Source organism: Gavia stellata, chromosome 16 (assembly GCF_030936135.1).
Source record: "Gavia stellata isolate bGavSte3 chromosome 16, bGavSte3.hap2, whole genome shotgun sequence".
Taxonomy (NCBI): domain Eukaryota; kingdom Metazoa; phylum Chordata; class Aves; order Gaviiformes; family Gaviidae; genus Gavia; species Gavia stellata.
In genome coordinates, this window is record NC_082609.1 from 18,609,539 (window position 1) to 18,632,593 (window position 23,055).

The 23,055-nt window shown below is 44.6% G+C and overlaps 1 protein-coding gene across 1 annotated transcript; it reads left to right on the forward strand.

Moving 5' to 3' along the window:
- Positions 1-2,163: 2,163 nt before the first annotated feature.
- GABRP (gamma-aminobutyric acid type A receptor subunit pi) lies at positions 2,164-15,876 on the forward strand. The gene is made up of 9 exons (XM_059825378.1): positions 2,164-2,219; positions 3,603-3,715; positions 6,653-6,720; positions 8,758-8,975; positions 9,832-9,914; positions 12,292-12,429; positions 13,722-13,874; positions 14,435-14,628; positions 15,562-15,876. The coding sequence occupies exons 1-9, from the start codon at positions 2,164-2,166 to the stop codon at positions 15,874-15,876; spliced, it is 1,338 nt and encodes a 445-aa protein (XP_059681361.1).
- The last annotated feature ends 7,179 nt before the right edge of the window (positions 15,877-23,055 follow it).

Below are 23,055 nucleotides of genomic sequence, written 5' to 3' on the forward strand. Positions count from 1 at the left end.
TTCACAGCCATCCTCTAAAGGCAGAAAATGAGTTTTTCCTTGTTTTGCAAAGAATTAGCAGAGTCACAGAGAAACCTAGACTGTGTAGTTCACTCAGGTCTGTGGCAGCAGCAGCTATAAATTTATCTGAGTTGGTTTGTTTCAACTGTCTTGGCTAGATAGCAGTAGCACACTTGCAGTGCACACTTAACTTCCGTTAACTGAAGACACAGCAGGGTCCCAAGAAGGCTTTTTACTACATAAGAGGTCTCCATCATTTAGTCAGTCATCAAAATAAATAGAATTTGGCTTGCTTTTTTCAAAATAAGGTCTTAGTAACTAGGATCGAATAAAACTGTTTAGAAACCTATTCTGATGCACCAAAACGGTAGCAACTGTAGCCCCCGTGCGAAACAGATGCTCATGAAGGATGCTCGTGGGGGGGTTCCTCAGGTGAAGATCATGACTTTTCATACTTTAACTGAGTGCTAATTTGTAGAATTATCCTTTCTCCCTAGAAGTTCTTCTTTAAACTACCTGGACTAATGCTGCTTCTTTCCCATCAAAATTGTGGTCTAACATTGCTGGGAGCGGGTAAATGATTCTCTCCCTAGGGCTGCATGATCACATTATAGTGAGGGGCACTTGATAATGTCTGGAAACATCTGAACACCACATTCAGAAAAAGGGCTAGAAGTGCAAAGCCTTGTTAGGAATTCAGATGTTGGACAGATATGGGAGCATATTTTATTTTGAAAAACATCCTTTCTCTAGTGGGATGCCCTGCATTTGTGGTGCTTGAATGTTCAGGTGCTTTTACTGGCTCTGTATGGGCCAAGATGTTTTCCTTGCCTGGAACCCTACTGCCCCACCGCACAGCGCCAGAGCTGTACAGCTAGCTGAGAAGGCAGAGCGTCCTCTGGGCTATGGTGAACTACCGCAGGAAGAATCTAACTCAAGCAGAAAATCCCTGATATTTGGGTTACTGTGGAACAGCCTGGTTTGAAGTTGAGGCCCTAGCTGCCATGCATGATGTGAAAGGCACTGAATCTGAAGCTGGGATCTTGCTCTCACTGCTGCCAAGGCAGTGGGACTAATGATTTGCATAGTCATTCCCAATTTATAACGGTATAATAAAGAGGAAGACTCATATCCATCCAAGAATGATGTTGCCTTGCCAGTGTCTGCAGGAAAACTGACACATGGAGTATGCTTCAAATAGCGTAGCGGAGCAGGTCGAGCAGTGTTGTGTTTTCAGCTCAAACTAATGATGGCTGAGTAACGATCTCCCCTTGGCAGCTGTGGCAGTGGTACTCACCAGCCCATCCTGCAGCAGCTTGCTGTGGCAACACACATTAGGTACGTGGCAGAGTGCCATCCGTATGCTCAAGACAAGGCGTGCAATCGATGCAGCATTTCAGGCAGAGAGCAAAAATGCAGAGTGGAGCAGCGGACAGTTAAGAGCTGCCCATCGCGGCGCCTGCTCCAAGGCCAGCACGAGCCCGTGGGAGTCTCAGGCCAGAAGCCAAGATTTGGTTCCACTCCCAGAAAAGTCAACGAAACCCGTTTGAAGTGGAATGATTTCATCCTGTACTTCACGCTGAGTGACTTGCCAACATTACTATTAATACTGTGGGTTTATCCCAGGTAGAAGCTAATGGAGCGCAGAGCTACAGCATTTCTGCATCGCTGATTAGTGGAGCCCTGGACTAGAAGAAGCTGAATCTGTCACACGTGGGCAAGATCTCACTTGGCTTCAGAGTCCGACTGCCTTCAGGAAGTGCCTAAACAGTTTTTTATTTAATAAATCCCTTCCCATGGTGCCATTCTTAACATCAGCTAATCGCTGTCCCGTGCTGAAAGAAGAAAAGCCGTACCTAAAACAAAGCGGCAGCTAAAATTTGGTGACCCTGTCAAGGACTTCAGGACCTGAGTTGTCACTAGTGTCTTTTATGTGGAAAGCATTAAGATAGCACAGTGCTGAAAAATGACACAAGCTAGAAAAAAGGGCAGGAGCCGCTATGTGTTGGGAATGTTAAACATCACACAGTGCATGGTTTTGACTGCACAGGATTTCTTTTCCCTGTCCCCTTCCCTTAAAATAATTTTTCTTAAACCACAAAACTTTGCCTTTCTTTTCTGCTTCACAGACAAGCAGAGCAAATACAGAAATAATCTCCAGAGATGTTCTGCAGATATCTTTGCTTCCTCAGTCTGTGTCTTTTCCTTCCAACCCAAAGGTAAGCGGAGCATTTGTTTTGTTCTACAGGGAACGTCTTAATTATATTCCTTATAAATAATGCGGGTCAGAAGGAAACTATGCTTTCAATTATCCAGCCCATCCAAAGAAAGCTGGGTGCAGTAAGGGATGGGGCGCAGAAGAGAACAACCTGCATAGGTCCCCAAAATACAATATGTACATTGACAGTGCAGCTCCTTATTTCCTGTTCGGGACCAGAACAGTTTACAGTTTTCGCTGGAAATTCCCCCCACAGGACTCCCAGCTGTGTTATTGCCATCCCTGGAGCTACAAGCCCTAAATGTCTTGAATGGTTTATGTTTATGCTGCGCACTAACTGGTTCAGTTCTGCTGTAAGGTCCTTTTTGGTCTAAAACCTGCAGCAAAGCTCTGAGGACTACTAACCCAGCTTTAAAGAAAACAGAAGAAAAAAATTCATCAGAGCTTTGAGTACCTACGTTGCTAAGTTTCTTACTGCACAGTCCAGTGGTCCTGAGCCTCGGGGGAGAGGCAGAGGCACTGCCTTCAGCCTTTTAAAAAGCAAAAGCAATGACAAACTCTTAGTGGTTCACTCATTTACATTTTCATCACGTGAGCACATGACCACACAGGGCCACCGCACCGTAAAACTTAACCTTTTACAGTCCAAAACCCCTGTCTGTCTAGCTGTCTGTATGACGGTACAGATCTGCGAGCCTCATTAATATCAGGTACTAGCTTTATTGTCCATCCAGAGAACATTAATTTTGACATTGCAAATTAGGGTTGAACCCTCTGTACGCAGCTCGGGGTGGTTCAGCCTGCAAAGCTTTGTTGGTGACTGTGAAGTGCTCAGTGCTTTACCTTTTCCCCTTCCGCTGTACCCAGAGGTTTTACTCCCGACGGTAGCTGTAGGGATGCTGCCTGACACCAACGTATGAGGATGAAAGCTTCTTTTCGGGAGTAGTGATTAGGGAGGAGGAGCCGTTGGTCAGTAAGATTAGTCTCAGGCTGTCATAAGCAGGAGGAAGAAAGAAATGCATGTTCCTTATATAGACTGTATGAGGAGGAATGGGAAGGGGGAGTTTGCGGTTTATTATTGAGACTTGTGATATACAGACCTTGCTTGATTTGTCTGGTACATTTTAAGAACATCCTTAAGCTACCGTCTGTGCAAACCTGTAGCTATCAGCTGAGGTAATTTGCCCTTTTCCCACCTCTTCAAGGTGCCAATTATTTAGCCAAGATAAGCAATGTGAGCAAGTGTCTGTGATTTCAATGATCTACTTATTTTTAATAACCATTTTATGCAGTTTGCTTGTTTAGCTCAAGCTGGTAACAAGATGCACGCCAGATGTACCCAGCATGCCCAGCCACGCATAACAGTATGTATTTGTGTCCCCAGGAGGTGCTCCCTGGGTCACGTATCCGACTTGCGCGGCAGTGACGCAAGATCCCTCCCCGGATTTGAGAACCTCACCATGGGATACAACAAATACCTCAGGCCCTTCTTTGGTGGTATGTTGGCTCCATGTATTTGGCTGTCTGAAGAACAGCCTGTGAGGCTTGTGGGGAGGGGAAAGCATGCTTAAAGCTTCCTTTAGAATGCTCCAGTTTAAAAGGTTGTGCTCCTTTTAAATTAGCTAGTAGCCAAGGCTGCCCTCCTTTCAGTGCATCCACTGCTGTCTTGAATAGATTGTGTATGCACGTGTGGGGCATGAGAACATGTCCGTCTATGAGGTTACAAACAGGGAAATTACAAACTTCAATACCTTTGTGAAAGACTTGACAGAGTTACGAAATTCTCTAATTGCACGTGCTTTTGTTTAGAGTCTGACCCTCGTGATTTTCTGCTTTGTTTTCGTTCACATATATCTATTTAGTGTACTGCAGCTCTAGAGGCATAAAGCTGTTCTCCTTGCCAGAAGTACTGACTTTTGACACATGCTTTCACTTTGTGCTGAGACACAAACTAAACCTGCTTTAAACCCTTGTGAAACTCCAGGGAGTAGGGAGCACCTGAAGGACAGTCAGGTATTTAGGAACTTACCTGAGGCTATTGTCCAATTTGGGTGTCAGGTCTCCCACCTTCCAGGTGAGTGCTGTGACAGCTCAGAGGAAAGGGCTTCTCAGAATGACGTTCAGCACCTGAAAAATATCGATGAAAGTTTCAAACACAGCTATGAAAATTTTTATCAATTTTGCTTTTCTGCCAGAACCCATTAATGAAACTATGCTCAAGAGAAAAATTCCCCATCAGCTTCCACCAGGACTTGGAAGTTTCCCATGGTCGCTCCTGCAGACTGACCTTCTGCTACTGGCGGCTTTGAGCTTCTTCCTTTTTCTGACCATGGTGATAAATTTCTGGGACAATACAGAATTTACCAGCTTGTTATACCTAGAAAGTCTGGTCTCATGCAGGAATAGAAAAGCTCCCCTAGATCCTGTCTCATCAGTGAACAGATGCTTCTGAATTACGGAACGGAGATTAACTGCACCTACAGTGCCGGGTCCTGCACTTGGGTCACAACAACCCCGTGCAACATTACAGGCTGGGGGACGAGTGGCTGGAAAGCTCCCCCACAGAAAAGGACTTGGGGGTGCTGGTTGACAGCCGGCTGAAGATGAGCCATCGGTGTGCCCAGGTGGCCAAGAAGGCCAACGGCATCCTGGCCTGTATCAGAAAGAGTGTGGGCAGCAGGAGCAGGGAGGTGATCGTGCCCCTGTACTCGGCGCTTGTGAGGCCGCACCTCGAATGCTGTGTTCAGTTTTGGGCCCCTCACTCCAAGAAGGACATTGAGGTGCTGGAGCGTGTCCAGAGAAGGGCGACGGAGCTGGTGAGGGGTCTGGAGCACAAGTCTGATGAGGAGCGGCTGAGGGAGCTGGGGTTGTTCAGTCTGGAGAAGAGGAGGCTGAGGGGAGACCTCATCGCTCTCTACAACTACCTGAAAGGAGGTTGTGGTGAGGTGGGTGTTGGTCTCTTCTCCCAAGTGACTAGCGACAGGACGAGAGGAAATGGCCTCAAGTTGCGCCAAGGGAGGTTTAGGCTGGATATGAGGAAAAATGTCTTTATGGAGAGAGTGGTGAAGCACTGGAAGAGGCTGCCCAGGGAGGTGGTGGAGTCACCCTCCCTGGAGGTGTTCAAGGAACATGTGGACATGGCCCTGCAGGACATGGTTTAGTGGGCATGGTGGGGTTGGGGTGATGGTTGGGCTTGATGATCTTACAGGTCTTTTCCAACCTCAGTGATTCTGTGATACACCAGCCTGCGCCTACCAGAGCCATAAATGTTGAACAAAAATGGTCAGGACTCTGGTTTGGCCTCCTCCAGAGGCCCCGAGTCCTCACAGATCTACCCTCTGGTTGTTAATTTGGGTGGGCTTCAAGTGTCTAAATATCTTAAGATGGAGGATGTGAATGAGAGCGACTTTAAAAAATATACATCTTCTGCAAATGAAATACATTTTGGAACACTTTAAAACAAATAAACAAAAAACCAAAACCACCTGGAAGGAGATTTAGAAACTGCGTCCCTTGGACTTTCCTAAATGGGATTTAGATGATGAAAAGGAGTTTCAGCAAGTCCTGCGGGGAGAGGCCAGGCAGAGAGGGCTGTCCTGGAAAGCGCCAAGCCCTACGCAGGGCCCCGGCTCCCTGCTGGGCATTAGAGGAAGCAGGCGGAGCCGAGGGGAGGTTGGGGTCTGTCGGCCGGTGCCAGCCCCGCTCCGGGCCGCGGAGCCCCGCCGGGCCCCCTCCAGCCCCCAGCGCTGACATTGCCTGGGGAGGAGCTGCCCTCTCGCGGCCGATTCTAAGAGTTAGTGTGAGCAAATGGGGGGCTACCAAGATTCGGGACTTGACTGCTGAACATTTGCTTGTAAATATAATAAATAAAAAGAGGCAACGGCTGTTGCACTTCGGGTTTGTAACCCAGTGCGTGGATGCAGAATCACTGAATTTCTCTGCCGCTTAGTTTTCCCTCTCTGAGAAACGGGGATGCTGATTGCTACCTGCTTGTAGAGTCCTCCGAGAGCTGTGTGTGAGAACTGCTTTGTACAAAGTTTACCGTTCTGGCCGCTGTGCGGGTGTTGTGGGCTGGGTAACAAGAGATAAACTGGCCCCGGTTGCCTGCCCGTCGGCAAATGCCACCGAAACGCTGCTTATCTAAAACTGCTGCTCTTCGTAGCTAGTGCTGGTGGGTATTTGCTCTCTGCTACCATCACCAAATACAGAACTCCAGCTCCCTAACAGTGAAAACTTTATTTTGAATCATCATGTCAGTTGTGAGTCTAATGCTCTGAAACTGTGTCTAACCCTTAGGGCTTCTGCAGTTTTAGAGATAGCGTTGTGTGCATGGGACGCCGCAAGCAGCGCTCACGCTGCACAGCATCCTGAGCGGTCTTATTGTGCCTTTCACTCTTCCTTTCTCTCTGCTTAAGCTCTTCTTTCCCTCCACAGGAGAACCTGTTCAAATTGCAATGAGTCTGGACATTGCAAGTATTTCTAGTATATCAGAGAGCGACATGGTAAGTGAAAGAATTCTTATTTTATAAGAGATAAGAGTAGGATCTGCCCAAGAGCCTTGTCATATATTCCTGTGTGTTCAGCACAGAAACTAACTGCCATATTCAAACTGCTTTGCTTTTCTGTGTCTGTTGACCACTTTCAGAGGTGCAATGAGAACAGGGCTCATTTATGACTGCAGACTACGTAGATGCTATAGTAATGTGGGCTTGCAAGTAAATAGAGATGATTCCAAAGGTCCTACTGGTCAAAAACTCAGCACCTCCTGGAAATCAAGCCCCTTGGAAATGTAAAAAATCAATCCTGTGTGGCATTTCCTCTCCCTTACCTTTCCTTTGTGGAGGGTAGGGCTGGCCTCTGTTGGACATGCTGGAGCTGACTGAAGACACAGACAGGGTTTCTTCTCAAGGAGGAGAAATGAGGTTTTGAGCTGCGACGCCGTCTGGGGCTCAAAAGACTGGTCATCCCAAGGAAAAAAAGAAAAAACCACCACAAAACACTGATTTTTAAACATACAGAAAACAGCTTCCCACCAGTGATGAGTCTGGTTCCCTCCACTTCTGATACCAGCTGGATTTCACACACTGATTGCTGAAAACTCCTGTTTCAGGTTGGCCAAAACTATGGGCAACTTGGGTAAATTCAGCAAATAGTTTCAGTCCAAACAGTCTGAAGTTCAGTCAGGATGACTGAAGTTCAACACTTAATTCAGCATTTTCAAGAACATCGCTGGCTTTTTTTTTTTTCCTCTCCCCCCAACAAATTAAACAGATTCACAAAGTAAAATACTGTAACTTAGATAAAGCTATTCATTTTGGGGAAGGGGCAGAACTAACAAAAACAATTATTTACATGCCTCTAACTTAATTAAGGGTTTTGTAAAATAGTTCCTGTTCCGGAGTTTTTCTTCTTGATGGTCCATCTAAATTGCTCTGACCACATGGAAACAGTGCAGAGGCTTACTCTGTGCCTCGATAAAAGCTGGAAATCAACTAGGATTCTTCAGTTTTGTCACTATGATAAATCACTGTATCAAAAGCCGTAACAGTGCGTTATTTGGCATGTTTTTTCCTCTGTCTCAGGCTGAGAGTAAAATTTTGAAAGCTGCAAAAGCTAATGCTGATACCCGATAATTCCTTAGACCTTTCCTCTTAAAGCATTTTACAAATTATAGATTGAATGAAACAGAAGTACTTCATCCTCCACAGACAGGCAGCATATCTGTGGTAAAACATAGCGACTTGGCGCTGTTAACACAATCGCCAGTATCGGTCTGGCTGTGACAGAGATGTTTTGAAAATGAAAGGCATTATGGGTTGCGTTTACTTCAGCTGTAAGGGAGGAAGTGAAATACAACAACAGTGCCCTGTGTCTGTGCAGAAGGCTCAGTAAAGAGTTATCCTCAGAGCTCAGTACTGCTTTTATGATGGGGCACTGTGAAAATATTCCAGTCACTGCAGGTAGATTTTGGCAGACTAAACTCAAGTCAACCCTAGCGTCCTTAGATTCAAAACTCCTATTAAAAAAGGTGCTACGAGTTTCGTTTTTTCATTTGTTGGGGGTTTTTTTTAAGACCTCGGTGAAATAACAGGATGGATTTGCTTACCTTTTTTTCTCTGAAGTGCCGATGTCTCTTTCATGATCACGTTTATAGTACGTGTGTAATTTTCCAGCTCTAGACAATGACTGATTTTTAATGTCAGTGACTTGCTGAGTGGCCTCAAGTGTGCACTTCCCGTCTGTTCTTACCTGCAAAATGGACACAAAAATATCAATTACAATAATTGCTCATTTTTTTTTTAAAAAAAAGTACTACGAGTATAATCTTTAGTCCTCAAACACTACATCTTGGAGTGTAAGTACATGAGAAATAAAACTATAATGAAAATCGATCACATTTACTGCATGCATTTGAAGCTGGGCTTTGACAGGTTTAACAAATGTGTGTTCTGTCTCTCGTTGCACATGGCATACCCACAGCTACACTGTGTAGGTGTTCTGGACATGCATCCTCACAGGTTTTCCACTCTCTTTCCCAGGATTACACAGCTACTATATATTTGCGGCAGCGCTGGACCGACCCCCGCTTGGTCTTTCACGGCAACAAGAGCTTCACGCTAGATGCTCGCCTGGTGGAATTGCTCTGGGTACCAGACACGTACATTGTGGAGTCAAAAAGGTCCTTCCTGCACGACGTCACTGTGGGGAACCGTCTCATAAGATTGTTCTCTAATGGCACTATCTTGTATGCCTTAAGGTAAATCAACCTTTGGCTTTGCTAATGATGGTTCAGAATAGATTTCTAGAATTATGCTGGACAGCAGCAGACACCAGCTGTCACAGGTAATGAGTTTGGGGTCAACACACCTGTGACCATGCTCTTCCGATCCATTGCCCCCCATTCTGGCCACCTGGAAATGCCAGTAAGGGTGAGGATTCCCCATCATGGCATGCGCTGTGTCCTGAGCACAGCGCCTGCTCAGAAAGCTCACGAGTTTAGGGTGTTACCCAGGACAAGCCAAGTAGAGTCAGATGGAGGCAGGGGAGGAATGGAGGGAGAACATCCTAACAGTAAAAGTTTAACAGATAGTGGGAAACTATTTGCTTATCCAGTGCCATGTAGCCATGATTTCGGCTTTTCAGCAAAAAGCCTATTTGTACAGGTGCTGTAGAAATGTGCACTGTAATTGTGTTATCTCTTCTCAGCTCACGGTAACTGTGTCCCAGTTACCTTAACCGCAAAGTAAAACTCATCTACCCTCTGCATCGGAGCAAGCCAGAGTACGTGTGCAGTTAGTCACTGTGCCTCAGGTGACAAGTGGTGACTTCTGCAGATGTGCAAACTGTAGCACCGGAAAAAATGTGAATCTACACTAAATCTCCCACCACAGCCAAGCAAAATTCCTCCTTCAGTTACGTTTTCATCAGCATGGCTGCAAAGAGCATATCTTCTTAAGGAGGGTTCTCTGTGTTTGTATCAGTCCATTCATTTCATAGGTCAGAATTATCTACACAACAGAGCAGAGTCTTTGTGGTCTAGTTTGCTGTGAAAACCAGAGATATTTCATTACGTGCTTTTATTGCAACTTTTGGAGTTTTTCCTCTTCCTACAGAATCACAACTACTGTTGCTTGTAACATGGACCTGTCAAAATATCCCATGGACACGCAAACATGCAGACTGCAGCTAGAAAGCTGTAAGTAGAACATTCTAGAAAAAACTGACTTGACTTTAAATTTGTTTATTCATATATAACTATGCATCTTGACTATTTGGATTAATCACAGTGGCTTTCTGGAGTAGACTTTTATTCCTGCAAATACTAATGTCCAAAAGACAACAACTTTGCTTCATCATTCTTCAAATGCTTGTGTTGTAATCCACAGTTTAGAGGATTCCTGTCACTATGTAATTTATATAAAAAGAGTAGTAATAAGTCATCTTTTTATTGAAGTGTAAATAGTTCAATTTTGCACAGAAAGGATGAAGTAATACCAGCTGGTTTTCCAAATTCGGTCCCTTTTGCACACACGACTTCTTCAAAACTAACTTGTGGGGTAAGTGCATGGGATGGAGTACAGCGAGGAACAACTTTTCACATTTTTAGGCATTGCCCGCCTGTGGCACCTTCCAAACCTCCACTGTCACAAGACAGTGTGAAGGGTGGTTCTTAGAAGGCGAGTTGAACACGCCTCTCAAAGTCATGAACTGAAACGAAGGCTAAGCCCAACTTTGTGCTACGTGCTTCTCCATGCTGGCTGGCTGTTACAGCGATGCAGACGATGGGACCCTCGTCAACAGGAGGAAGTCTCAAGAAAAGGAATAATCAGTGAGTGCTGCTCTCAATTAAATTAAAAGCTCATCCATGGCAAAGCTGGCTGGGAAAGACTCCAGGAAAATTTAGGACACTACAGGCCTTTTACCCAGCCCAGCAAGAGCAGTGCTGCTGTTCTGTATCTGTGAAGCTCCACAACGAGCAAACAACCATCTCCTGCTTCATGTCACAAAAGGAAACATCTAAAAATCTCAAAAAGACCAGATTTTAACTTCTGGGGTTGCAGCATGAAGCACCTAGGGAAGCACATATTATTTTCACATTAAAATCATATTAGTTCACCATGGTTAACTTTATTACAAAGAATAGCTCCTGAAATAATAATGATTGGCCTCTTCTGCTAAAGCATAGCTTGTTTGGGCCTGTTTGAAAAGTGATTGGGTCCTACATCATGCTCAGTTGCTGTATAATTCCAATGAAATTACATGCACATTGCCCACTGGAGATTTCATTAGGATAAGTGCCCAGAAATAATGCTATTTAAATATACGCCAGATGAATTCACAACAATCTATCATTTATTATAAAATTTTCCTGAGTAACCACAATTTATAGAACTGCTTAGAAACTTTGAAAAGTCACATGCTTAGGATTCTACACAGGGATTCATATCCCAGACACCTCATTTAGGAGTTCATCACACTCAAGCTCTGGTAATTTGCATCTAATAAGAAAACACAATTAGATAAAAATAGAGCTGCAACTGCATCTTCCTCCTTCTACCAGGACGAACAGGTTATTATCAGAATCAAAGCGTCCCTACTCCTTTTTTCAAAGGAGGGCACTTAATAAAAGAATCAAATTAGTGAGATTGATGGGCTTGTTTCCTAAATTAAGTGGAATTTTGAAGCGAAGAGCAGGCTGGCGACTCAGTACAAGCTTTATCCCTCAGTCCAACCTGAGGTCATGTTATGCCATCATTTACATTCCTGGAGGCAATTACTCAGCTGGCATATATGGAGTTTACTGATAACTGCTTGAATTGTTGATCTCATCTGCCCCACCGTTTTGAGGCAGGAGTTCAGTGTTACCTAAATGTGGGATGCATTTATTTGTCCTCAGTAACTTAAAGCCTTTGGGGATAGGAGGAATGATTTGTAGAAAAAGCTGCTTTTATGAGCAAGTTTTCTGGACAACGCGTACCCAGTCAGAAAAGCCTGGTTCATAACCGCATTGCAGTCTCGGCTCCAAGCTCTCGACTAACTGAAAACACCTTTTCTGGTATTTTTAAGCACTTGAATAGATGATTTAGTGAAATGTGCTTCTGCTACCTGGTAAGGGGCTCAATGGGATCTGTATTCTCATTTTTTAACCACCGCATTTCTCCTGCTCCCTTCTCATGACTGAAGAGACTATGTTTGAGGGTTGATCGCTGCAGTGGTTTTATCCTGCTGCATGTAATCAAACTGTGGATGACAGGAATATATTATGTTTTAAAATGTTAAAATATTTTAAAATAGAAATACCCCACGTAAATGATTGAAATAGGTTCTGGGCAGCCTTGCGTGTTATGCATCATTGACAGTAATCTGTGTTCCTGTTGAAATCTGAACCAGACTGAAAGTACAGCAATGAAACAACAGCCAACGTCCACCCACAGTCCTACAGTTACGAGGGTCTTTGTCCAGCTTGCAATGCCTGGATCGTGTTTCTGTTCCCACTCAGGGGACAGGGCAGGGCAACAGCTGGGCTGTTACTGGCTAGACCACAGTAATAGGGGTCTTTATGTTCTCCTTAGGGGGATATGATGAAAGCGATGTCATCTTCACGTGGCTGAGAGGAAACGACTCTGTCCACGGCATAGAAAAGTTGCGGCTCTCTCAGTACACAGTGGAACGTTACTATACCCTGGTCTCGAAGTCACAGCAGGAAACAGGTACATCAGTGAAAGAGGAAAGCTGGAAAAGCTGTCAAGTATTTCCCCTCCCACCCCCCTCCCTGCTATGGGCCAGTATCTTTTGACACAAGCCTGAACCAGCGAAGTCTTTAGCAAATCTTAATCTCACACAAAGGGATGGACAGAAAAGATGGTGAAATCTAATTAGTTGCAATCAGGATAATCTGTAAGCTGGAAATCCACCGGAAGATGGGGTTTGTAATACACTATAGTCATTTGATGGATTTTGCAATTATCTTTTTTTTTTTTAAATTCTTTCCTTCTCCACACATACCTGAAGAAACTCTCTCCCTTCCTTCCAGGTGTGCAGACGATAAATACTGCAGAGAGCCATGTTTACAGTAACTGGGAGTAAAATTAACTTTTAAAATATACTTTTGTTTGTAAATTACAATTCTATCATAATGGAATAAGATCCCTTTGTACATCAGAATTCAATGTCTTTTTCATTATCAGTGTAAATAATCTTCTCTCCAATCACAGACACTATGGAAGGGGGCAAAACTTCCTTAGAATGACCAGGTTTTTAAAAAACAATGTTTTGTTGTTTACTGTAGCGTACACAGCCCACGAACAACATGGGGTTTGTTTCTATGTTTCAAAGGGAACTATTGTTCAAAGAGCAGAAATATCTCCTGAAAATACTAGCAATCCAGCCCCAGAACCCTTCTGTCAGTATTACCACAAACTGATTTTAAAAAATAGATTGAATTTTTTTGAGCACAAAAAGACAGTTATCAAAGACCACAAATTACTAATGAATACAGGGGGTCTAAGTCCCCACGATGATAAGATATTGAGCTGCTTTGGGACGTGAGCCAGAGCCTGCTGAAATCGAGAGAAAAATCTTTTGTTTATTTCTCAGCCATCAGATAAGACTGAACTTGGCAATGCCCCTTCAAAGCGGCTATTGGGAAAAATGTGCTGTGCTGAGTATGAGAGAATAGATGAAAGCATCAGCCCTTTTCTACTCTGGTATGAAACATTTCCACCATGGATTAAGTTCAGGAGCCCCTTTGCAAGCCACGCATTGTTTTACATGTCTCTTGTCCAGCAATGCTGTGTGTATGTGTCCTCTCGTCCAGGGTATGTTAGATAACTAAGACCTCTGAGGCAAGAAGTCAAGCTTGTATAAGCGATGCATCTCCCGCGATGTCAGTGCAGCTCTGCTGATGTACATCAGCTGAGGGGCTGGTGCTGGGCTGTCCCAATTTCAGTTCAAGTGTCCTGGAGAATCTCATGTCCACTGTGGTTCTTCCTTTCATGAACAGGCAGTTACCCACGACTGATATTGCAGTTTGAGCTGAGAAGAAATGTCCTTTACTTCATTTTGGAGACCTATGTGCCCTCCACTCTGCTCGTCATGTTGTCCTGGGTTTCTTTTTGGATCACGTTGGATTCAGTGCCTGCAAGAACCTGCATTGGTGAGTTACTGCCTGAGGAAGGGAGAAGATTTAAGCAGGCAGGGGAGCCTCTGAGGGCTGGGTAGATGGTAGTTTTCCTGAGCTCTCTGCTCAGTGATAAATGGTCTGCTCACGTTCTGCTTTCACTTGTGGCAGAGCACAGAGCTGGGTTAGCAGTATGAGGCGTGGAAGATATGCTGTGGCTGGCACGCTTGCCATCTGCAGAGCTGCATATGGCCAAGGCTTCTACTGGATTCACGGCAGAGAGTAGAGGACAGAGCACACGTTCTTTGTGATGTGCTTTGGAGGGGATGGGGGGTGGATTTTTTTACTGAAAGCAAGGCAAATAAAAGAACCAAGTGCCTACTGGAGCCAAGTTGTCAAAGGCGGGGAGGGAGAGCCTGTGTGAAGCTAGTAGCTAGCGCTACAAAAGCATTTCAGTTGACGGATGATTTGGATTTGGTACAAAGTTATGTGCTCTCTCTGGCTAGCAATAGAGAGTGACAACATGTGCAGAAGGATAGGCCAAGCCTTTTCTAAAGTGTCCACAAGAGAAGGTTTTTCCTTTTCTGTTTTCCAAGGAGTAACAACGGTGCTTTCCATGACAACTCTGATGATCGGCTCACGAAGTTCACTTTCGAAAACCAACTGTTTTATTAAGGCCATTGATGTTTACCTCGGCATCTGCTTCAGCTTCATCTTTGGCGCCCTTGTGGAATACGCAGTGGCTCACTACAGCTCATCACAAAAGTGTGCAGCTAAAGCACCTCAAGAGGTAAAGCCCGATCTACTTTAGTAAGCCTAGTTATCTTGGATTGACGACAACTAGTTCTCCGTTAACTGAATAAGACAAATAGTCTTCCTGTTATGGATACAGTAACAATTGCTTCTCCTAATTGTCACTAAATCTAAATTTTTGTGTGCAACAATGCACGAATAGCACTAAACCGCTGCGTCTCTGACATAGACTTCTGTCAGAGAAGTCTATCTATGTCAGACTAGAATTGGGGCCGTAGCCCTGAGCTGAGCTCATGTGAGAGCATGAAGCACCTCTGTTCCTTTCAAAATGCAGCCAAAGAAGAGCCAGTATAACACACCTCTTCCCTCTTATATGGAATAACTCTGATTAGGACACTGATCTAGAAGGTAATTTCCTCTACCAGAGGCAAGCTGAACCCTTCTACCTCCCTTCCCAGAAGACTACCAAAACTACCAAACATCAGTCCCACAATGTTCTGTGGGGGTTGCAAGAGAGAGTGAATTGGTCAAAGTGCTTTGCTTTAGTGCGAGAAAGTAAATAGTTGAGAATGATTACAGTCCAGTGGTCATCGAGGGTCCAAATCCTGTCGGAGCGAAAAGAGTTTCCCACATCAATGCTGAGTTCCCCAGCCATTAAATTACTGTGTAGACATGAAGAGACAGATGTCTTGTAGGAGATGGATGTTGGATTGCTCAGTGACATAGAGTTACTTGCTCAAAGATCTCAAAATACCTCTAGAAATACACTGGTGGAAACACAGGCATCTCTGGGACTTCAGGCACTCTTAAAAACAGGCAGCAGCTGAAAGGCATGTTTGAATATTGGGATGAACATATATGGAGCTGTGTTCTTTTACCTTTCTCCTTATAGTCTCCTTGTTGATTAAAGGGCTTTTCCTCTGCAGGAGAAGACAAACCCTAAAACTAACTGTATGCTCTTGTTTCCTAGGGACCTGCAAATGAACTCGCTAAAGAAATGGAAGAAGTCAACATCGCTAACATCCTCAACAGCTCCATCGCCAGCTATAAACGGAAAATCAGCTTTACAAGCATTGAGATTTGCAGCGATAATGTTAACTGCAGTGACTTGACCATGAAAACTCATGAGAAAATCAAATGTGTCTTGCGAAACAAAATACACAGGATTATTGGTTATTTTACAATTCAGAACCCCAGCAATGTAGACCACTACTCCAAATTGCTTTTCCCTTTGTTTTTCATGCTGGTCAATGTGTTTTATTGGGCTTATTACCTATATTTTTAGTAGAAATGGGTCGCTTCATTCTCCTACTTCAGCAGGAGAGGAATCTTGCCAGTGGGCACCTAGGTATCTAACCTCAGTGAATCCAATGTGGACAAAATGCTCTGTTGCGTTTCCTGAGGTACAGAGCAGAAGAGTGTATGAGGTACGCAAAACACAAAGCCTTGGTGCTTCGGCATTAGCAACGTTGACTCTGGACAACTGCTTGTTCAGCTGAGTGGCTATGCTGGGCTCTTGTGCTCGTACCTGCTTTTCACTCCGGCGTCCAGCCTCTCACCTGGCCGGAGATGAGTGCGTAGGACTGCATGTGGCAGGCCACAGAGCAGTACAGGTGGCAAAATTATCATGGTAGTCTGCAGCAGGTCAGAACCTTCTAGCTTAGATCTCCAAGAGGACGTAGGATTATAGTCGTTATTCTTTGTGTTGCCAGAGATGATGCTAACAGAGGGACTGTGGTTGCTGTCTCAATAGCTCCTGTGTTCAAGCAAGAGAACCCGAAGGCAGCAGTGCGCCATGCGCGGAACAGCTCCCGTGCACAGTGCTTTCCTGTCCCGGGGGTGATGCGGTGCCAGACTGGTGATTTCGGTGCTGCTGGCATCGGCGCAGTCGTATGCCTCATTGTTTTAATGCCTGTCAGATTCATTGAGGTAATCCTCACTTGCTGCAGTTATCCATCCCCGAGACAGACGGAGGGCTTTTTATTTGTAGAGCTGCATTTTTTCAGAGATTTGGGAACATGAAATATAGGCAGCAAAAACATTTTGTGACCCATCTCTTATACTTTTCCTGTTGTGCTACAGTTGAACAGATTGTACCACCTTCCACGTCTTCCTCAGAAATTATTTTCCCCCCTGGAGAGTGCCTTCTTCAGCTTTCACTGCCATAAGCTGCTCTCGTTTCTTGCCAGCCATATGCAAGAACGGCCAATTTGTCATCCCCTCTTTTATGTGGCTGTGCAGCTGTGGCAAGTCAGCAGTGCTGCTGGGTGAGAAACCCACGCGTGGGCTGAGGTACAATGATCTAAATCAGCCTTTCGCTCTCTATTTTAGGCTGAAACGGTGTTATGTTTCTGCAGAAATTCAGATGCTAAGTGGGCTCTGGAAACTGCCAGTCGGCTTTGTTAATCCTGCAATCAGCAGGACTGAGAGCTTTGTTTGAAAAATAAATTAAATACGTGGCACGCACACACTTACGTTTGAGAACCAAATGCCATTTGGTTTAAGCATTTAGCATTTTAAGCATTTAGCTTAAGGCTACTGGAGATCTTTATTTCCCAATTTTAAAATGAACATTTTATGGCAGATTTCCCTCCCTGGTTTTTTTGCTCTCTGCAACTTGGGTAACTTTGAGGGCACAATCCTGCAGTTATGTAGGCAAAACTGTAATTGCCTCCAGCGGCTACCAGCCCGCAGGAGTTTTAGCTGAGTGAGGCCTCTCGGCGTGTAGCCTGTATCACAGTCTCATGCGCGCAGTGTTTGCTTAGCGTAAGAGTCCCTTACCGGGGGTTCCTATAGAAGGTGGGCAAAGCACGCAAAACTATAGATTTTTTTACTTTAATAACTTTTTATCGAACCACTTCACCACACTATATTGTGAAGGATCTAAACCACATATTCATAAATCATACCTTTTACAAAGAGCAGCACAAGAAGACAAAGGGGAATGGACTGACAACAGCAAGTGAATAAACACAAACTCCAATAATGAAATGTTGGCTTGTATATACTGGCATTTAAAGTCCATTCCATAAAATGTAATAAAGTGAATGTTTGTGATATGAACACAAACCCCCAGAGAGATCCTCTATTAAAAAAAATCATTACCTTCTTTCTGTGTCAATTTCTTTCTTTAAAACCCAACTAAAATGCCCTAATGTGTTCTACACTGGCTGCTAAATGTTAACAAAAGGAATTTCTTTGTCTGTTATAGTAGACTGCTGCTCTCAAGGCTTGCTTTCATTAGATGCAGCTTTCGTTACAACTTTGCTGCTCTGAAGTTGCTCAGGGCTTGTTCTAAGTTATACTTCCGTGTGGCAAAATGTTTTTTATTGACCCGGCCTAGCGAACAGTATGTCTTGAAAAGTGGCAGCTCTGTCTATTCTCACTTATTGCTGATTTTGGTAACTTCAAGAAGGAAGGGAGGGACAGAAGGTAGTAGGGGAAGGAGGGTTGGTTTTTTTTTTTCCAGATACCTTATGACAATATTCTTAAAGAGCTGTTAGCTTGGCCAGGGGAAACATCTTACTTCACAAAGTCTTAAAATCTAGAAAGTATAGATTCCTGCTTTATTTGCTCCTACATGTAATTTTCTCTCTCATTGATGGACTTCACCACTTTTATTCCCCTCACACGTGATGGTGTCCCTACACAGCCCTGCTGTAACGCAAGATATTAACTCTGGCCTCAGAGGGGTGCACACAGGGTGGTCCTAAGGCCATTTCAGTGGTCAAACTGATGCTCAGCAAGGACCAGATATGGAAAGTAGGAGACAAAGTAAGCAAGCCATTTAGCCTCTATCCTACTTCAGGTACATCAGGCATGCCAGAGGGACCAAAATTAATTTTTGCTAATGCATTCTACAGTGAAGCAAGTCAGCTTAGCTGCACTCATGTCCTGGAGCAGCCTGGTGTTATTACTGGTGTTGCTGTTGTCCCACACGTGACGCTGGGCAGAGGGCAAGGACAGATGAACATTGTGAGCCCAGATACGTTCTTCAGAGCGCTCAGGAATCCCGAGTCTTTCCTGTCTCTTTCAGGTGTTGTCTAACACAAGCTAGAAGCACCGCTGAATTCAAGATGAGACTTTTTCATATCCTGATAGGTGTGGAGCGCAGAGCAGCTTCCATGTTACTGATGTGCAAAGATAAGTCCCGGTATCTTGACAAACACCAACTGAAAATCAGCCTTTCCCACAAAGGACTGGTATGTAACAGGTAAGCTGCAGGTGAGAACAAAGCCACAGGTACGCATTGCACACAGCTCCATTTTGCTTAAAGGTTCAGCTTTGCATAGGCTCTACAGGGAACAGGAGGGGTTTTGAGTAGCAGCCTATTCTCTGAAAGAGCCTCTGGGCTGATGGTTCCTTTGCTGGGAGCTGCTTCACCTCCCACCGACCACACCTGCCCTATAGCTCTGAGGGAACCTGGCACCGCGAATCTGGACGAGCTACAGGACAGAGTTAGCCCCAACATTTACTATTCCATCACGGTGCCGGTTCGTTTGTGCTCTTGGCAGAACGTGAATGTACGGAGGAAATTAACTGACTTGCTTTTTGAGATAATTCTGCTTTGCAGTGATGTTCTGGTCTGCTGTAACCTCTCCTTGCACGTACACTTCCTAAAGCTGCAGCTTCTGGAATCTTTGTCTCTTTTTAAAAACATTTGCACTTTAAGCCTTTGCGGACCAACACTTGTGACTGTGTGTTGGCATAGGAAAGCAAGATGGATAGCAAGCGACGCGGGTAACTTGAGGAGCTTTCAAGAGATGGACATGCTTGTATCTGGTGCAACCCAGAGGAATACAAAGCCTCGTAATATGCTGTGGAGAGTCGCCCTAGCTAGTACAGGGACCAAGAGCAGTCTAGCCACAGCGGCATAAAGCATTTTGGGGATTAATTCATCGCGCTATAGAGAAGAGCTAAAACAGGCTAACACAGCCTATTTGCAGCCCTCCTCTAGAGCTAATACATATATGTCTAAGAGTGTAGCAGTGAGTGACAGAGAAATACCACCTTTTAGTACATCCCAGCATCCCCCTGCTTCCTTCTGTGCTCCCCACCTTCCTTCTGTGCCCCCCACCCTTGTCTTTTCCCCCAACTCTTCTTGTGCCCACTTCACCCCAGCATAAGCAGGAGCTGCTACTGCTGCAGCAGCCACCAGCCTGAGCTTGGAGAGCGTTATTTTTCATTTTCGGGAGGGTGAAGGGTTCAGCTCAGGAATCCTATTGTTTCAGAGCATGTGGTTTACATTAGGATTTCCAAGAGGTATTTGTATATGCAAACGCTACCATCTGCTGTAAGGAATATTTTGCATTTTTAAAAGGTTAATTCCATTTCAAACCTACCGATTGAATTGGTAGCAGAAACCACTCTCATTTGCTTACTGTATTTAGTGTCACAACACACAGCCAGCCAGCAAGCCATGTCTTTACAAGGAAAGACTGTTTAGTGCTGGTAACTGACATAGGTTTTCTCCAAATCCTCACTGAAATAACTTTTCTATTCATTAATGAATAAAAGCTGTTTTAAATTACAGCCTGTTGTTACACTTGGAATCAGACAATGGGCTTCTTGTTAATCTGAGGTAAGTGTTAAGTCTGTAATGAATCTTTTGATGCATTTTTCTTTCTTTCTCCTTACCCTTTTGAGATCTGTGTCTCAAACAGACTGCAGTTTTCCTCAAAGTTCCTGCGGTTTGTAACTCTCTTTAATTGTGTTTTGCTCGCTTAGCAATTCCCCAGGAGAATTCAATATTGAACTGCAAGCTGCTGTGGTTAGGCACAAAAATCTGTGTTATGTCTTACTTTCTTCATCAGATTAGTGCAGGTACGTAGGACTGCAAACAAGAAATCCATATTTTGGGAGCTAACATTTGGGTGATCATCCCTGCTGGTAAGCTAAATGAACAGAAGAGTTATGCATTGTGAACTGAGAAGAGGAAGCAAATTTAGTTCTAGATACGGAATTGTTTTCTTCTCCTCCAAAAAGAAAGGCTTTTGTGTAACGTTAGTGTACTCTAGAGGGAGATCCCAGATCTGAAGCAGACTCATGTGTATACTGGCACAGTTTTGAAACAGAAGAGATTTTCGGATTCAGGGTGTACCAGCACAATAAGGTCCTGACTCCTGTCTTTACAGGGACAGGGCTTCAGCTGGGTCCACTGGGCAGCTGCATCTGCTTAGCACTGAACTGTCTGGAGGCCTGACCTGAGAACTTGCCCCTCTGGAAGGCTGTGAACCAGAAGTCATCTGGTTTTGGATTTTCCAGTATGTTGTAGGGGTCTTATTTTCAGTCACACTGCAGAGTCTCTCCATTGACCCAAGCCTCTACCAGAAGAGATATTTTGGATGGAAATGGCCTGTATTTGTTTCAGTGGTTTTTTAGTTCCACTAAATTACAAAACATGTAGATTTTTATCAGTTTGGTACTCTATTATGTTTTTTTATTGGATTGAGACCTTCAGAAAACAAATCCGCAAACTTCAGAGAACGTGGAATTAAAGCTCCACAGGTAGAGTCAGACCATGCAGATGGCTCTCATCACTGCTGTAGGACCAAACCTTCCCACCAGTCCAGAATTTTAAGTTTATCCAGTCCAAGACGTACACCCACCTGCAGTGCCTTGTTTTAAATATAGAGATTGATTCCCTCTCCCCACAAGGAGACAGTAAGTTTTAGCTTTATACTACCAGTTCAGATTTTCCCGGAGATGTCCTGCCATTTTCTTTCCCTGCAGTCCACAACTCCCAGCTCTAAAGCACTAATATGAGTGGGTCTACCTTTGCAATGTGCTGTGGTACAGGAGAGCAGCAAGACAGCAGTATCCTTTTCACTCGACTGATATAATAAGAGCAATCCCCTCCTGCAGCATCAGCGGATACCATTTAACTAGTATTTTCTATAAGCTGAGGTAGTCACTTAATAGAAAGCCTTTTTAGTGCAGATTTAGATTCGTGTCAGTTGTCATGGAATGTAATGACAAATGTAAGACCAGACCAGCTCTTCAAGACAGCTTGTGCTTTCAGACATCTACTTTAGGACAAGTAGGTCAGCATTTAATGCAAAAACAGTACGATTCTCAGTGCATGCGAGATGTTTATGTTTGGTATCTCTAGCCACGCTGCGTCTGGAATAGACTGAGACTTCTAAGAGTGTTCCATCAGCCTGGAAGAAAAACAATCCGAAGTACGCCCTGCTGGACAGGGACAAAGACATTTGCCCTGCCAACTCAAACAGGAAGCCGGCTGAGCTAAAAGCGCTGGGCACAGTCCTGAGCCCATTTAAGTTAATGGGAGCCTGGCTATTGATTTAAATGGACTTGGGCCTTCACTTCTTAACTCACGCTCATGCACAGTTTTCATTCATCTTCCCTCACTTAATGCTGTTTCCAGCTTCCATGCCTTTCATTAGGAACAAACATGCAAAGCTAAGAGCTATCACAGATGAGCTACCCACATTACTGTGACCCTCAGAAACAGCAGGACAGTAAAGGGGCCAGGACTAACACTGGGCTTCTAGAAATTGGCAACTCCATCCCAGAGCCCTGCCCCATCCCAACTCCTGCCCCATCCTGACCCCAAGAGCATAAGCATTAATGGAAGGTAGGAGTAGCAAGTATCCCTAGACAAGCCTCATTTTCCCAGAGGCACAATGTGGTCTTCAGCATTTGTGATAGAGATCCACCACTGGGGTTTGTTTGTTTGTTTGTTTTTTAACCTCCAAGTATTTAGAGGAATGATCTTGTCTGGAAACGACTCCTTCCAACCGGAGGCATGAGCCCAAAAGCCCAGGGGTGCCAATCTGCAGGATTCTTTGGTGCAGCCCTGTCGACAACACACAAAGCCCTGAGAACGGCAGGAAATCTAACAGCAAGAGGCAATGCCCATGCACTCAGCCCTTCTTTCAGTGGTAAGCGCTGCCCCTCTGAGCTTGTCTCAAGTGTTGCTTTCTGTCCTGATTCACTCTGAAGCTTCCTCCTGTCCTCTCTCATACTTTCCACCTCCTACTGCCGCATAACTCACAGGTGCCCAAACCACCCCAGAGTAAAGCTAGCAGAGCCTCCCCTGCCCACACACAACCCGCACATCCCCTCCACTGGACAGCACAGCGCATCTCTTTTCAAGCTCTCTAGTCACAGATGAACACAAATGTTTGTCAGAAGTGCTAAATTCTGGAACAATTCCAACCAAAGCAGAGTGGTGGGAGGCAGATCTGTGTTCTCTTCTCCAGCTTCTTTGCCGGCTCATTTTGCCCTGTCCACCATTGTCCATGCAATAGGCTTTTTGCAAGACTTATTTGGAAGCTGTATTACCAGAGCTCACAGCCTGAACCTATGTCTGTTGGAGACTTATTTCCCTTTGTAACAACAGTCAGAGCTAATTATGTCTTTGAAGGAGATATGGGAAGAAGGGTTGGAGTCTGATTTACAGTTTAGTCTGAGGAAAGGGAGGCTTCAGCCCAGCTGGCAG